Raw genomic sequence first — 16407 nt, 5'->3', positions numbered from 1 at the left:
CGGCGCATGCACTCTGAAGGGACATTATACCCGTGCCATCCTTTCAGAGCTCCGTGCCGTTGTCCATGACATCATAGCGGCGCAGCATGGCCAGTCAGATGACTGGAGGACGTGAATCTGGAAGGAAGACCTGGTGAAGATGGAAGTGACTGTCTGCGCTGCGCTTCGTTTTAAGGTAATTATTTTTTATAATGTGCTAGCATGCGATGCATACTAGCACATTATGACTTTACTTTGAGGGTCCAAAAGAAAAATTGTTATGGTTTACTACCGCTTTAAGGCAGGACACTGCCAGATCCACAGTTGGGGCAGACTAATTTTTAACAAAGTCCTCTTCAAACGGATACAAGGTTAATAATTGCTTATGGGGTGCAAACGTCTTGTTAGGGTGTTTCCAATCTCCATAAAGCAGATGCGTTGTGAAAGTCTTTCTAGACTTAGGGGCTCTAAAGGACTTAAGACTGATGGAAGTAACAGGCTGATACTCTAAGCCTCAAGTGATACACTTTAAACCAATCCTTCATAAATTGTACCTGTTTTTATGCAGCCCTCTCTTCTATACATCCTCCTAAAACACACAGATCGAAGGCTATTTCCCAGCAATAGAAGGCAGAGGCCAGGGACCTGACTTCTCGCACAGAGCTAAATGAGACCTAAAACATGAGTGGAGGGAATAGACACAACTTTCTACACACAGTCGTATGAACATACACACAACTGAAGCTGTCAGTGACCTGCTATGTGCTGGAGGCAAGATGGCTGTTACCTGGGATGCTGTGAAGTCAGCTTGGACTTTTATCAGTGACTCATGCGGATAGTAGAAGGAAGAGACAGAAGAGATAAATAACACTCTGTGCTTTGGATTGAGGCTAGTACACACTATTGAAGGATATGCTTTGCTCATGTTTCATGTTATAACCACATTAACATTTCTGTGTCCCTCAATGGACGAGGAGGAAAGAGACATTACAAGTGCACACATGAAATACCAGCTATGTTGATGACAGCAGTGAATGCTTTTTGATTAGTTCAGTTTATTTTCATAAGTGTGGGAAATGCTTGAGTTTTGTAATACACATTTAATGTTCTCTTGTGCTGATTTTCCTGCAGATGAAAGAAGACAGATTCCGAGACCTGTTTGCAGCATTTGGGACTTTAACAGACTGTACCCTTAAATTTACAAAGGATGGTAAATTCCGAAAGTTTGGCTTTATTGGTTATGGCTCAGAAGAAGAGGCCAACACAGCACTTAACCATTTCAACAAAAGCTTCATTGACACAGCCCGCATATCTGTGAGTTCTGCAAGTACTGAACACGTTTGTTTTTGTTGTGAAACTAACTTTCGCCTTGTAAAAACTGTGTTATTTTTCAAAGGTGGAAATCTGTAAATCATTTGGAGATCCTTTGAAGGCCAAAGCTTGGAGCAAATACTCCAAGAATGAAGACAAGGAATCTGCCAAAAATCAGGATGCAAAGCAGTCGTCAGGCGACAATAAAACGGTGAGATCTAAGATGAAAACAAATAAATTCACATAATATACTTTATTAGTAGCAGTAATATATCTTACACATGAGATCAATATATGTTGGGACTGTAAAAAAATATCAAAGTAATCACAAAAGTTAATGGAAAAACATAAAATGTACTAATTATATACTATCACATTAAGTTTGCATGTGGATTTTAATCTTTAAAGAGATTGTCAACTTGCCTATGCAGGGCAAAGTGTTCCTGCAAAGGGTCCCTACCAAACAAATTATACTTGCTATACCAGGGCTTCCCTGCTGCTCCCTTCCTCTGCAGTCAGGAACAAAACCTGGCACTGACTGCTAATAGAGTAGCATGTGACCACCTCTCCTGTGGCAATGCTGAGGATCAGCAGCCAAGAACACTGTTTCATTAAAGGGGGTTGCAGACACCAATCATTTCAATGCTGGCTGCAGGGAAGGAAGGTGTGATCAGCATTGGTAAGTTATGTATAGGGGGCATTTGCAGAGTCGCTGGTTATTGTGTGTCTTTAAATCCTAAAATATAAGTTACTCTGAATTTGATGGTTCTCCCAAAGTAATGTAGGTTAGTAATAAATGTAGCTTACTACAAAGTTTAAAAACATGGTAAACATTACTACCCGCACACTGTGTTTTCAACCTGCATAAGATGTATATGGATCATGTAGTTTCATGGTATCATTTGTTGCTCAGTACACATAGCCTATAGGAGAGTAAATCTTTACATTCCTGTGTCAGCAGGAAATGATGCATTTGTTATGGCGCTGCACAGGTTAATGTGTGACCTGTCTATAGTGTGAAACTTGACACTTCCTGTTGGGAAACTACTTTTTCCACATAATCCCTAGGTCTCCAAGTTTACTGCTTGTGCAGGTAAGAACTACACAGTAAATAGATCTGGCACAGACACAAGTAGGCAGAGCATTCACGAACACCAAGAGAGCACAGAAGGATATGAGGCATGCATTGGACACTGTGAGACCCGAACTAGGACGTTTTCCTGTCACTTTGGCGCATAGGGACCAGCTAGCTAAAGCAATACATGGACATGGGGGAATGCATTACCATGACACTACAAACTCCGGCCACAACATGTGGGCCCGTCATTACAAGATGAGACAAGAACAATGCAGGGAACATAAATACACTAAAACAGTTGGAAGTGTACAGTGCTTTTAATGGTTCTCAGTTATGTATTTACCACACCTGCTCCCCATTCACACCTGAGACCTTGTAGCACTAACGAGTCACATGACACCGGGGAGGGAAAAGGGCTAATTGGGCCCAGTTTGGACTTTTTCACTTAGGGGCATATGATACGTTACAATAAGGTTTGATGGTGGAGTACCTTAGCAAGTCATCACAATGGATAATTTCTGGGATTTTTATATTTTAAAACCTCAGACTGCCTTGGAACGCTTTATCAATTAACTTGAAAGCATAACTCAAGAATTAACAGCTACATTCAGGCAGGTACTTACCAGCTATAGTACCACCTTGCTTATTTTATTGACCTTGCCTCTATATCAACTACAGTACCATTACTGTTTTCATAAGAATATTTTTAGGGCTCATTTTCCAAATTCCTGGAAGACAAATCATCTGTGTTGGCCACTGTGGACAATACAGTCGGCTTTTCTTTCAACCAGTTTGAAAAAAAAATCCTTCTGTTTACAAGACATCTGTCATACTTTTTCTTGCCTAACCGGATCACTACTTATTTTTTTCAGTTAAAGAAAAAGAAGAATGCAGCTTTGGAAGAAGTAAGTTTTCAGTTAGTTTTTAATATGGGGACTTCTTTGATATCAGTCTTCGTGTTTGTGAACTAATGATTGATACTTTTATCAAAATGAAACTGTTGGCCTCTGCAGTACTTATACACAGTATAATGGATAGATCTTATTTGTAGTTGCCAATGTATTTGTTTAGAACAGTGTTTCTCAACTCCAGTCCTCGGGGCGCACCAACAGGTCTTGTTTTCAGGCTTTCCATTATTGTGCACAGGTGATTTTATCAGTTTCACTGCCTTAGTAATTACCACAGCAGTTTCATCTGAGGGAAATCCTGAAAACATGACCTGTTGGTGCGCCCAGAGGACTGGAGTTGAGAAACACTGGTTTAGAACATGTGTTTAATGAAAACTGTTGGGTTTTTTGTGCATTTCTGTGCTCATGTTGTCGTATGACAGTCATCCTATAGGAAATTACATCATAAAATTCAGTCAGCCCTCACAAAAAATGCATAAAATTGTCTAACAATCCCAAAAGTAGAAGTTATAAATTCACTCCTGTTGTAATAATGCATGAACAGGAATGTTAACCACTGAAACAGTTACAAAAGTATTTGGCGGTGCTGCAGAGGAATAAATGTAATAATAAACCCACAGACTTTCTGCTATTGATTTCTTGATCATGTAGTATCCAGTTTTCCAGCCAAGTAGACAATGCCTTTCATAGAATTCATACGTTGTTTCAGGGTAGGAATCCCTGGGAGAAAGAGCATTACTAACCTACTTGCAGCCCTGGCCACTGGCATGCTGACAGATATAAGTGAAGAGGATCTGCTAGCACACTGTTAGTTGATTGATTCAGTGAATGCTATTTTGAAAAGCATTATTATGGACAATTAGGCTGCAGCTTCCTAATGGTGATCAGAGAGTCTGTCCTTTTAAAGCACAATAATACTACATCTGAGCACCAGAAATGCTGTCGAATTAAATTTTTTTATTTTCAAAGCAAACTCACCCATCCATCGCTCCATGCTTTATTTTGCTGAGAAATCACTTTTAAAAAACACCTCCCCAGTAAGGATGAGCTCCGGCGTGTTCGCATTGAACACGTGCGGAGCCCGCCAGGAAGTCGGCACCCGCGCTGCGCTAATCACAGCCAGGCAGACATTTCCCGATGCTCGGCTGCAGAGATTGGGAAATGTCTGCCTGGCTGTGATTAGCACAGCGTGGGTGCCGACTTCCTGGCGGTTTCCGCACGTGTTCAATGCGAACACGCCGGAGCTCATCCTTACTCCCCAGCAAGGGAGCGAGGCTACCGCTAAGATGGCCAGACGTAACTAGAGGGAACTCCACTCGCCGCATTTTAGAATCTGCTACTATCTTGCATCGGCAGCTACCACTCTACTGACTGGCTAGGGTGATCACGGAAATTCTCAGCCATCAGTATGAGTAAAGACTGTCAGTCTTTAGGGGCGGAGAACCTCAAAGAACTTGCTAGTTTAGACAAGCAAGATGGTGCCCATAGCCCTCTACACACTTGGAGCAGGCCTGGCTCCGGACATACAGTATCATTGGTATCCGATGATTTGGAAAATCATATGCAGAGAAATAACATCATAATGTTGAGCTGCGTTTATTAGTGTTTGATAAATGATATGTGGTTTCTGATACAATATATTTGCTGTGATGTTTGCAGCTGGAAGAAGATAGTGGCTTCCAAGAGTTCCTTACAGTTCACCAGAACAGGAGCAAAACTGCTACCTGGACTAACGATACAAAAGTGGAGACTGCAGAGAAAGCGAAAAGCCTCTCACGAGATGATTACCTGAATTTTGACTCTGAATCCGAGCAGGAGACCGATGATGATAATGAGGATGATTTAGAAAAAGGTAAGTCGCAAACAAGGGGTATGGCTAACCCTACATAGATAATTGTCTTTTTTGAAATTGCTAAAACATGAAAATAATATAAAGAAATAAACTTTACAACAGGAAGTAATGTCATCAGAATTGCAATTAAATACTCCACTTTACATTTTTGATTATACATTTTTTATAATTGCAAATCTTCAATATTTTATCCAGTGGAAAGACATTTAATTTGAATTTGGACTTGTTGCTCAAACTGCCAGTATTCTGCTAAAGAAAAGTCTAATGAAGGATCATTTCTGCACAGTATCGTGGGTCTCCTGAAGTGTGTAATTGTCATAACTTACCCAACATTTGGTACTTTTCCGTTTCTAAAACATTATGATGGTGATGAGAAGCAAGATAATATCAAACCTTTAAGATATAGATGCTGTGGTGTGATCAATGCCTGTACTATTTAGGGATCAGCATGTTGCATTCACGGACAGGTAAGAGTATTCATGAGCAGGAAAAGGAGCCAGTCTCCTGTATACTATATTGATTTTGCCAGCTGGTGCTATAAACTCCATTCTTCAATCTACCCCACACCCCTCTGCCACCAAACTGGCCTAAGGATGTTTTGTCCTTTTACAGATAGCTTTGGCAAATGCTGAACTAATCTTTATGATCTTATATAATCAATACCAATCATTTTCAACTAGATCTCTGATAATCTGCTTTTCATCAGCAAGACTTTACAAGCTCATGTCTCCACTAAACTCAGTACTGGGAAAGGCTGGTCTAAAGTGGTTGTAAACCTCAGTCTGGAAATCTGAGAAAAGCACATATATCCGTAGTGTTTATTTATCTCGCTCCAAAGCTCTAAATGGAATTTCTCTCTGATGCTTCGGGCCTCTATTATCAGCATGAGTCACTTCTGAGAAGTTTTCCTGACACATGAGATAAATTTGTGATGGGAAGGGAGCTCAGCACACAGCTTGTCTATTCAGAACACAGCTCTGCATCCTTCCTTTGGTCTTGTTTGCTGTGTGGAGGAAGGCGTGTGCATTTTTTCCAATCCGCACTCATACAGTGTAACTGCACCCTCCATCCCCTCCTCTAACAGATTGAGAAGGATTTTAACATGATTCTGCCATTTTGTATAGATGTAGGGAAAGAGAAGACTGCAGATAAACAAGTAAAACCTACGTAGGAGGATTTGTTTAATCTCTGTGTATCATTTGAGGCTGGTCACTTCACTGGGTATATGAGATGGTTTACAACCACTTTAAGTCCATTTTTTAAATCATTTTACTGTCCCCCAAACTTTTCCTTTTTATGTCTCCTTATTAGATCAACTTCCGCTTTGTGTGACCAGGCGCTGCTTTTTTTTCCCTATAGAGAATTGTCTCTTGGTCATGTTTCCTTCTCTGTGTAGTTTACAGAAGGAGGGCGGTGAAACGTTTACATCACACTTAGTTCTGTACGTGGGTACGACTGCACCTGGTCACAACCTGCCCACATCCATTGATTTCTGTGTGTGGCTGGCGCCGCTCATAAAACCCTACCAGTTAGAGAACTCCTACTGTTTCATGTGACATGTAGTACCCTCTGAAGAACGCATTGGTTGTAACGTGCGATACTTGCTCAGATCCATTTAATGGAAAATGTTATTAATGAGTAGCTGATGTAGCGAGGGAAAAAAACATGAACTTAAATATTAATTGCATATGATATAAGTAATAGTGTAAAGGTGATGGCGCTTCAACGTGGGTGATCCTTAAAAAAAACAACTACATACAAATGTAGTATTTTGGAGAAAAAAAATTGAAATACAAAATAAAGTCCAATGTGACTGCGCCCAACACCACTGGTATAAAATGCTTCTAAATGCATGTATATTCTGATGGCTTCACCACGGGTGCTCAGAAGGTAGATGGCAACTCAACAAAGGAAGTTTGACCCCTTGTTACAGGAGATCAAATAGCGATTTTAGGAAACCAGGCACTAGGGATCTACAGCATGTGTGGATGTAGTCTGTCAGTTTAATGCCGGCATGCGCTCCACGCGTTAAACTGACAGGCTACATCCGCACATGCTGTAGATCCCTAGTGCACCAAAAAGTCAGGTCCATAAAGATGTGGTTTTAGCAGTTTGAAGCAAAGGAACATTTTTTGCCTTCCTCTGGATCAACTGTGGGTATAGAATTGGGTATATGGGATTGTATGATATATTTATTTTATGGTTGAACCTGTGTCTTTTTTCAACCCGACTATGTAACTATGTAACCTGGCTAGAGCTTTGTTCTCATTCCCTACTGAACACCATTGAGATGAGTTGGATTGCCAGTTGTGAGCCAGGTCTTTGTGCCCAACATCAGTACCTGACCTCACAAATGCTTCTTTGGCTAAATGGGAACAATTTTCACACACACTCCAAAATCTTCTGGAAAACCATCTAGATAAGTGGAGGCCAGTAAAGCCACAAAGGGGTACCAATTTCATATTCATGCCCGTAGTTTTGGAAAAGATAGTCCGACAAGCTCTTGTAGATGTGTGGGTCAGGCTCCCAAAAAACATTTGGCTATCTAGCATAGACCTGTTTTAGATTATTTGAGATGTGGTGGTTTACTGTTATGTTTTGTCATATTTTGGTAATACGTTTTTACTAAGACAGAAATAAAAATCATGTTTTACTGTTTTTCAATAGGTGGAAAGCTTGCATTGCAGAGTGAAGTTTCTGACATGGAATACCTCAAGTCTAAGGTAGTATCAGATGCCTCATCTGGAAATAAGAGCGAGGCAGAACAAAATGAAAGTAACAAAGAAATTAATCTGAATACTCCAAGCGGTAAGACCAAAAGTCTGGAATCGTCTCCAATGAACAAATCTGCAAAGAAAGAGGTAAGTGTAAGATAACTTTCTAGATGCAGTGGCTAAGTAGAAAGCATTCTTAAATATAAGGCCTCGTTCACACTAATGTGATTTCTCCTGCGTCTGCCATAGTGCTGCAATGCGCGACAGTGGAAATCACATTATTCTCTATGGTGCCCATTCACCACAATGCATTATGTGCTTCTTTTGCTGCAGCATAATGTTTTGGCTTCATATACTTCAATTGGAATGCATAAAAAGTGTATGAAAAATACTTTAAAGGCTAAGTTTACCTTTTCAGGCAGAATTTCACTTTTCATAATAAATGTATGCCTTTTCTAATGTCTTTTATGCCCAAGCCATCCCAATGTGCTTATCTCTCACTTACCTAGTCCATGGCAGCCTTCAATCTGCACCCTCTGTTCAAAATGTAAAAAAATGCATTCCGAGTCCTGAGTTTTTATTCCCACCCGCTTACCTTCCTTTAACCTCTTTTCGCCGACTGCCTCCTGGCCCTTTGAGTTCTAAAAGCTGGGAGGCGGAGGTAGGTATTTGGGTCATGTGAACCCTGCGATAGACTGTTGAGTTAAGTGGCATCTTGATATAGTGCGGTAATTTACCCCGTAGGATCCCGACGCCCTGTTACAATCTAAGGTCCCTAACTCGCATTCATATACTAGGGCCAATTAACCTACCAGCATGTCTTTGGAGTGTGGGAGGAAACAAGAGTACCCGGAGGAAACCCACGCAGGCACAGGAAGAACATGCAAACTCCAGGTAGTGTCGTGGTTGGGATTCGAACCAGCGACCCTTTTTACTGCTAGGCGAGAGTGCTACCCACTACACCACTGTGCTGCCCATAGCGGCCACTTGACCAGAGAGTTCCTGACTGCAAGTATGCATCAGGAGCTTACCGATCCTCGTAGGCTACCATGCTGGGAGCGAGCGGGGAGCACGCTCTCAGTACGGTAAGTTGTTTACACAGGGCTGCATTTATGCACAGCTTTAAGGCCCACCTGCCAAACATATACATATGGCCGGTTGGAGGTGGTTACGGTTGCCATAAACTGTACAATCTGATTATACAATCTCCTTTTGGTCTACCATCAACTATGTGGTGCAAGGACCTGTGAGATTTGATACAAATTGAATAGATTGTTTAGGTGGGTCCTCCTATTACATATACAAACAAAAAACTCAGACTCCTGCGCACGAGTGGGATCCTCAGCGATTAGTCAATTGTCTGCATACAGATATCCTCGAATGTCAAAAACAGTGGTAACAGAGGCCTTGCTGCCCTTCATGGATGGGGGGGATCCTGGCAAAAAACAAAAAGGGAGAAAGAAAGGCGCACCAGCCTCGTGTACTACCATTTGACAATTTATTGAATAAAAATAGTATTAAAAACTACTCGCAAACAAATGATGATAAAAGGCTTGTCATAAACGATAAAATAGATACCCCTCGAACCACACTCCGGAATGTAGGGGGGGGGTTTTGAGGTGCGTCACTGCTGGCTCACGCGTTTCGAGGCGTCAGTGGCCTCTTCCTCAGACTGCTGGGCTCTAAAATAAGCCCAGCAGTGAAATAAAGGCAACGATTGTTTGGAGTGCGGCTGTCCAGAACGATATTTATTTTTCTGCCTTACTACATGGCTGATGTTGGCTCTAAAGGAGATTGTTTTATCAGATTGTATAGTGCATGGTGAGCTTTACAGACTGTGTTTTTTTTTTTTTTTTTTTTTATGCCTTTTTTATTTTATTTTATAAGTATTTTGGACTCTCTTATGTGATTTTGGTTTGGCCCTGCTCTATGTATATCTATGGTTTGAGCTACTGTTGGGTGTCTGTCAAGGGAAACAGCTGTGTGGAAGCCACCTCTCCAGACCTATTTATCTTGTTTTGAAGTTCTCCTTTATCTGACTACACTTGCAAGTCTGAAAGTTTCCAGTGCCTCTGAGTAGGTTGTTTTTGGCAGGGTTTTGTGTTAACCAGTCTTCTCCTACATGAAATGCAATAATAATAAAAATGCACTACAAAAATACACTGAAAAATGCATTAAAAATGATCCGATTCCCTGTGGATGAGGAAATCCTACTGCAATGCCATTGTGTTCTGATGATGGGGCAGTGCCAGCAACACTATTTGATCATGAAAAACCCAACAGGCTGGTTGTACACAAGTCAGTCGATATACATGGAACGAAATTCGGGCGGTCTCTGTTTAACTGGCTGAATTTTGATCCATGTATGGCTGACTTTAAGCTGATTCCCACAAAGAACAGTATCGGCATAGGTTTTGTATGTTTTTCCTGTGTTTCCCCCCCCCAAACACTGAAATTTCCTTTAAACTGTACATTTTTAACGTTTGTCAATCTTTCTGGTTCAAACTGCTGAAGATGTTTTGTAGCCATATTTACATAATTACAAATTTATTTTTTCCCCACAGAAAATAGCTGTTCCAACTGAGCCTACAACTCCATATACTATTAAGCTGAGGGGTGCACCCTTCAATGTAACTGAAGTAAGTTTATCAACGATTTGTCCAAACAATACTGTGTGTGTGGGGATGGCTATATATGGGTATACACACCGATACATACACATCTATAAGCTATAACATTATGACCTCCCACCTAATATTGAGTATGGCCCCCTTTTGCTAAAACCGTTTTGATTTACCGCGGCATGGACACCAAAGTAACATCCACATAAATGGCAGGACCCACGTTTTCCCAGCAGAACATTGCCCAACGCATCACACTGCCTCTTCCAACTTGCCCTCTTATACCGCATTCTGGTGCCATCTCTATCTAAGGTAAGTGACACACACTCACCTGCCAGTCCACATGATGTAAAAGAAAACCCTGATTTATCAGACCAGGCCACCTTCTTTCATTGCTCCATATTCCACTTCTAATGTTCATGTGACTGTTGTAGAAGTTTTTGGCTGTGGACTTGGGTCACCATGGGCTTCACAGCCCCATACACAACAAACTGCGATACCCATTTTTTTCTGCTTTTGCCACATCAACTTCATGGACAACATGTTCACTTGCTGCCTTATATATCCCACCGATCATTTCCGATGCCATTGTAATAAGATATTACCTTTACCTGTCAGTTGTCAGAATGTTATGGCTGATCGGTGTATATATGTTCTATTTATGTAAAATGATCATGTGCCTGCTGAAACGCCATTTCATTTGTTTTGTTTTGTTCTCTTTTTTTTTTTTTTTGGAATTGCTATTTGTCACCACCACTTTTGCTTGGTTTGCATGTAAATTTGAAGAACAATCTAAGAAATTAAAGTGGTTGTAAACCCTTTTGTTATACTTTTATCTGTAGGTAAGCCTATAATAATACTTACCTATAGGTAGTGGAAATATCCCCTAAACGTGCGCCAATGTCATCATCGGCGCATGCGCTGTGAAGAAACAGACCTCCGTGCCGTTTCTTCCACAGCGCGTGCCGTGACTTGACGGCTCCCTTGAGTCCGCAGCCGGGTTTGCATGGAGCAAGAGGAAGTAAAACCCATCAGGGTTTACTACCTCTTTAAAGAAAGCAGCATTCATATATATATTCTTCTCAGTAATGGTCCTTTAATAATGTCCTTTGTACATTTTGTACATTTCAGTAGTTACGGGAGTTACTGGATACATAAAAACATTTTCTTGTCCATTGGTATTAAAACCAAAACCAAATATTTTATATTTTGCAGCTTACCAGCCATTAGAATTGGTGGCTGCATTTGTTTTTTTTAATCTGAAGGTCTGGCCAGAATCACACCTCCTGTGTTAAATTGGCTACAAATTAAGGGGTTGTAAAGGTTTGTTAATTAGAAAAAAAAAAAATTATTATTTACCTCCACTGTGCAGCTCCTTTTGCACAGTGGCCCCGATCCTGGTCTTCTGGGGCCTCTCGGCGGCTGCCTCGGCTCCTCCCCACAAGAGCTAACCCCCTTCATGGGAAGCGCTCTCCCATGGGGGTTGGTGTGCGGGCGCGCTCCTATGATACAGCCGCCGACTGTATCATTTGGCCCTGCCCCCCGGCGCGCCGTGTCATTGGATGTGATTGACAGCAGCACGAGCCAATGGCTGAGATGCTATCAATCTAGCCAATCAACAGCCAGACTCCGTGGGGACGCGCACAGCAGGTGAACGGGCTCAGGTAAGTAAAACAGGGGGGCTGGGGGAGCCGCCATTGCCACTTGTTTTTTCGCCTTAATGCCCAGGATGGAGGAATATCCATTCCCCTGTCCCCTCTGTGATGAGTAAAGCCGTAAGCAAAACATTTTTTGCTAATTTCCTAGTTTTAGTGTTGTGTTTGGCCATGGAGGGAGGCACCCGATCAAACAGATCAGAGAGCAAAGGAGGGATCAGGGGTGTAATAGACCTCAAATCTCTTTATGAAGAGTACTTCTCACAGCCCAAGCTATCACAAGGGGTAGTACTCGCCCCTTGTGATGGCAAAAATGTTGAATGAAATAAATACAAGTATATAAAAATAATAATTACAGCACACCTATTCCCTTGCAAATGCAAACGCTCATGTAGGTCCTGCATGCATATGTAAACATTGCTTGCACCACACATGTGAGGTATCTCTGTGAACAGCAGTAAAAGCAATAATTCGAGCACCAGAGCTCAATTTTAACTCTAACCTGGTGACCCATAAAGGATTTTAAAGCATTGCCTATGGATAATTTTAAGTACCGTAATTTGTCCACATTTCACAGGCGTGCACAATTTTAAATCTTGACATGCTTGGTATCTGTTTACTCGACGCAACACCATCTTTTAAAATTTATTTAGGTGTATTTTTAACTGAACATTTGCATTTGATAAACAGTTGCGCAACAACCACCGTTTTATTCTTCAGAGTCTTTGCTTTTAGAAAATATATAAAGTTTGGGGTCGTTTTATAGCAAAAAAATGCTGATTTTGTATTTGAGAAATGTTAAAATTGCCCTAGATTGCAGTAGTTACGGCACAGGCTTGATGTTTTTATATGTACAAATGTATAGATTTACATCCAGGCTGTATGCTCACTTTTTTAGGCTAGACTATAAATACATTCATTATTAGTTTGAGTCTGGTGGTTTTCTCAACCCCTGATCCCTGGGGTTTACAGAAACGGTTACATTTCACATTTGTTTTTCACAGCAGATATCCGCTATACATTGTACAGCATATGATATATCTATGTCAAGATTTTGGTATATGATATATCTATGTCCAGTACATTTGTCTTTATTAATGTGTAATTCTGATATTATGTCTAAAATTTTCCACATTTTACTTTTTAGCAAAATGTACGTGAATTTCTTTTGCCACTGAAACCAGCTGCAATTAGAATCGTGAAAAACTTCCATGGCAACAAGACTGGTAAGATTCTGTTTGATCTTGCTGTAAGGATTTGATGAGTAGGTGTTTGCTATCCTGGGAATTAAAAAAAAAAAAAATCCCAATCTTGATTTATGAAATGTAATATATGAATATTGCATTGGAGCAATAGTTTCTATTTACCTAAGCCATTGAACTAAGTTCAGTACAAAAATTGACAAATTGTAACGATCAGAGGAACTCAATAGGGGGAAGCACATCAGTGAAGCCAAATTATTTTAAGACCAAGGTCAAAAACTGGATAGAGAGGTAATGCTACCCTCTGCCTAGCAAATGCACATACCACAAAGACTAAAGGATAAGTTCACTTTAAAAAAAGAAAATAATAAATGCACATTTTTTTGCAGGTCAACAAAATCTGCATTTATAATTTTTTGTTGCAGGCGCCTGTAAAGCTTTGTACCAGCGATCAGCAGATCACTGATACTATGCAGGTCTGCTGCAGATCTGTCAGTGTATCTACTTGCTTGACCTCGTACAAGGAAGCCAATGCATTCTGACAGGAAGAGTCAATGGACTACATTGAGAACTGAAAGCTCACAGCTGCAAAGGATGTCGGGACTTGTAGTTCATACACAGAGCTGTGTGTATGAATGATGTGGGCGGCACCCGAGACGGCCACGCTGTTTTAAAAAAAGTGACAGCTAGTACAGGGATTGTCTTCCCATACTGCTGCCACAGGGAAAACGAGCAGCGGGTGGCGGCTGCAGCCGTGGGAACATGTTATATGTTGCATCATAAGAACGGGTGGAACATGTATCATGTTCCCAAAGGTGAACGTATCCTTCAAGCATCTCTTGAATGCAATCTTTACCATTTCTCAGGTACCTTCTCATACCCAGGTATAGACACCAATGTAAAGCCTCGTACACGCGATCCAATTGTTGGCAGGGGATTGACTGTTCGTTAGTACGCTCCTTTTGACAATTGTTATCCAACTTTCTGCCAACAAATGTTGGATGACATGCTAGTAAATTTTCAGTGGACAACGGTTGGTTGTCAGATTTTCTGATGGTCAGTACACAAGTCTGTCGCACAAAAGTTGAAAGTACAAACATGCATGTTCGGAATCAAAGCTCACCAAATACGAAATTAGCAGAAGGGGCCCAAAGGGTGGTGCTCAAGAGCTGAAATTCCTTGTAGTACGTCACTACATTTGTTTCACAAAAATTGTGTACTGTTGGTATGCAAGACACGCGCCCTTAAGACAAAAATCTGATGCTCGGTTGGCCAACAATTGGATCTCGTGTACGAGGCTTGAGCTGCAGCAATAAAGCTCACAAAAGTGCAGAAGATGTGGCCATAGTGATGTGTACAATAATAGAACTTTCCATGAAATACAATAAAGGTAGTTTTGTCAGAAGTACAACAATTGTACACTTTTTTATTTTATTATTGGAGCTTTATGCTGGCTATACATGGGTCGAATGCGTGAAAAAAATTTGGGGTTCGAATTTTACATTATTAGTGGGCCGCAGCAATGGCTGATTTTTTAGGTGGCCATCGAATTTGCGTGATCAGCAATGTTGGAAATGTTTTGAAAAACTAACAAATTTCTTTACAATGATGGGAGAGTCATGCGAGAAATATAATTGAAAAAGAAATGAGCATGAGCTGTGACCTTTAAAGAAAAGAAAATTCATGGACCACAAAAAAAAAAAAAAATCTGTAGCAAAATGAGTTGAAATTGAAGGCTTGGTTGGTCGAATTTCGAAATCAATGGTGACACCATCAGATTACAAAACGCATTAAATTTCTGAATTTCTAAAAAAAAATAGTCAGGTCCTAAAAATTGTAGAACCTCATAGCTGGAGACTTTCAGTCAGTCACAAGTTCAGACCTACTTACCCCGTATTCACACTGTAACGCCGCGTACGCGGCGTATTTTGCCGGGATTTGTTTAATTTTTTTTTTTTTTTTTTTTAACAAGACATTGCATTGATGTCTATGGCCGAACGCCAATGCCGCCTGAAAAAAAGGGTCCGGGACTTTTTTCAGGCGAGATGTGAACTATCTCATAGACATCAATGCAAATTCGCCCCTCCGCCGTGTCGGGCGTTTTGTCGCCTAGGTGTGAATGGAGCCTTAGTGCCATGCAGTATTTTAATCTAGCACAAAACAAAACATTGGTGTATTCATTCTTGTACGTCTGTTCTCTAGGTTATATCTTTGTGGATTTTGAAAGTGAAGATGAGATTCAAAAAGCCCTTAAAAAAAACAAGGATTATATGGGTGAGTGACTAATACTGTGATTTTGGAGGATGCAGTGGCATTTATTTGTTTGCTGTCACTTGATCTGTAACTGAGTTTTGCATTCATCTGCAGTTTTATTTAATATATACAAGGTAGTGCTGCACGATTCAATCATTAAAGAATCAAGATCGCGATTCAACTCTCCTCACGATCTTAAAATCGCTTTTTCTTATGCAACAAGTGCAGAGCGTTCTCTGCTCATTTTTGACATCTGAAAAAAAAAAATGCCAGGCAGACTGCCAAGTTTTATCACAACATTGCTTAGGCGGAGATAGAGAGAAACATTGTTACATATAGTTCTTTTAGATCAAAGGAATAAACTTCTATCTGTAAATGAGGTAATTTTAACCACTTAAAGCCTTTTTCTGATACTTGTTGCCTACAAAATAAGTATTTTTTTGCTAGTACATTACAGGGAACCCCCAAACATTATATATATATATTTTTTTTAGCCTAGAGAATAAAATGGTGGTTGTTACAATATTTTATGTCGCACTGTATTTGCGCAGTGGTCTTTCAAACACATTTTTTTTGGTAAAAATTACACTTTAATGAATAAAAAAATAAAATAAACAGTAAAGTTAGCCCAGTTTTTTTTGTATAATGTGAAAGATGTTGTACCGTAAGAATCGTGATCTTTATTCTAAGCAAAGAAAATTGTGATTCTTATTTTAGCCAGAATCGTGCAGTTCTAATACAAGGTGTTAATATGCATGGCTCAACAAATTAATTACATTACAATTGTTATATATTATTGTATATGATTTGTATTGGTTGGCTAAAGATGTTGTA

At 40.4% G+C, this 16407-nt stretch overlaps 1 protein-coding gene across 1 annotated transcript in view; it reads left to right on the top strand.

Moving 5' to 3' along the window:
* RBM19 (RNA binding motif protein 19) overlaps window positions 1–16407 on the top strand; it is a 90648-nt gene that overhangs the window by 4931 nt on the left and 69310 nt on the right. The window contains exons 2-9 of the mRNA XM_040351910.1: window positions 1111–1293; window positions 1376–1501; window positions 3241–3273; window positions 4936–5128; window positions 7796–7989; window positions 10407–10481; window positions 13266–13344; window positions 15523–15594. Of these exons, the coding sequence (XP_040207844.1) occupies window positions 1111–1293; window positions 1376–1501; window positions 3241–3273; window positions 4936–5128; window positions 7796–7989; window positions 10407–10481; window positions 13266–13344; window positions 15523–15594 (955 nt within the window). The remainder of the gene's footprint in view (window positions 1–1110; window positions 1294–1375; window positions 1502–3240; window positions 3274–4935; window positions 5129–7795; window positions 7990–10406; window positions 10482–13265; window positions 13345–15522; window positions 15595–16407) is intronic.

This window comes from Rana temporaria, chromosome 1 (genome assembly GCF_905171775.1).
Source record: "Rana temporaria chromosome 1, aRanTem1.1, whole genome shotgun sequence".
In the NCBI taxonomy this organism is placed as follows: Eukaryota; Metazoa; Chordata; class Amphibia; order Anura; family Ranidae; genus Rana; species Rana temporaria.
The sequence above is the reverse complement of the archived record's forward strand: the minus strand, read 5'-3'. Positions and strand labels throughout refer to the sequence as shown.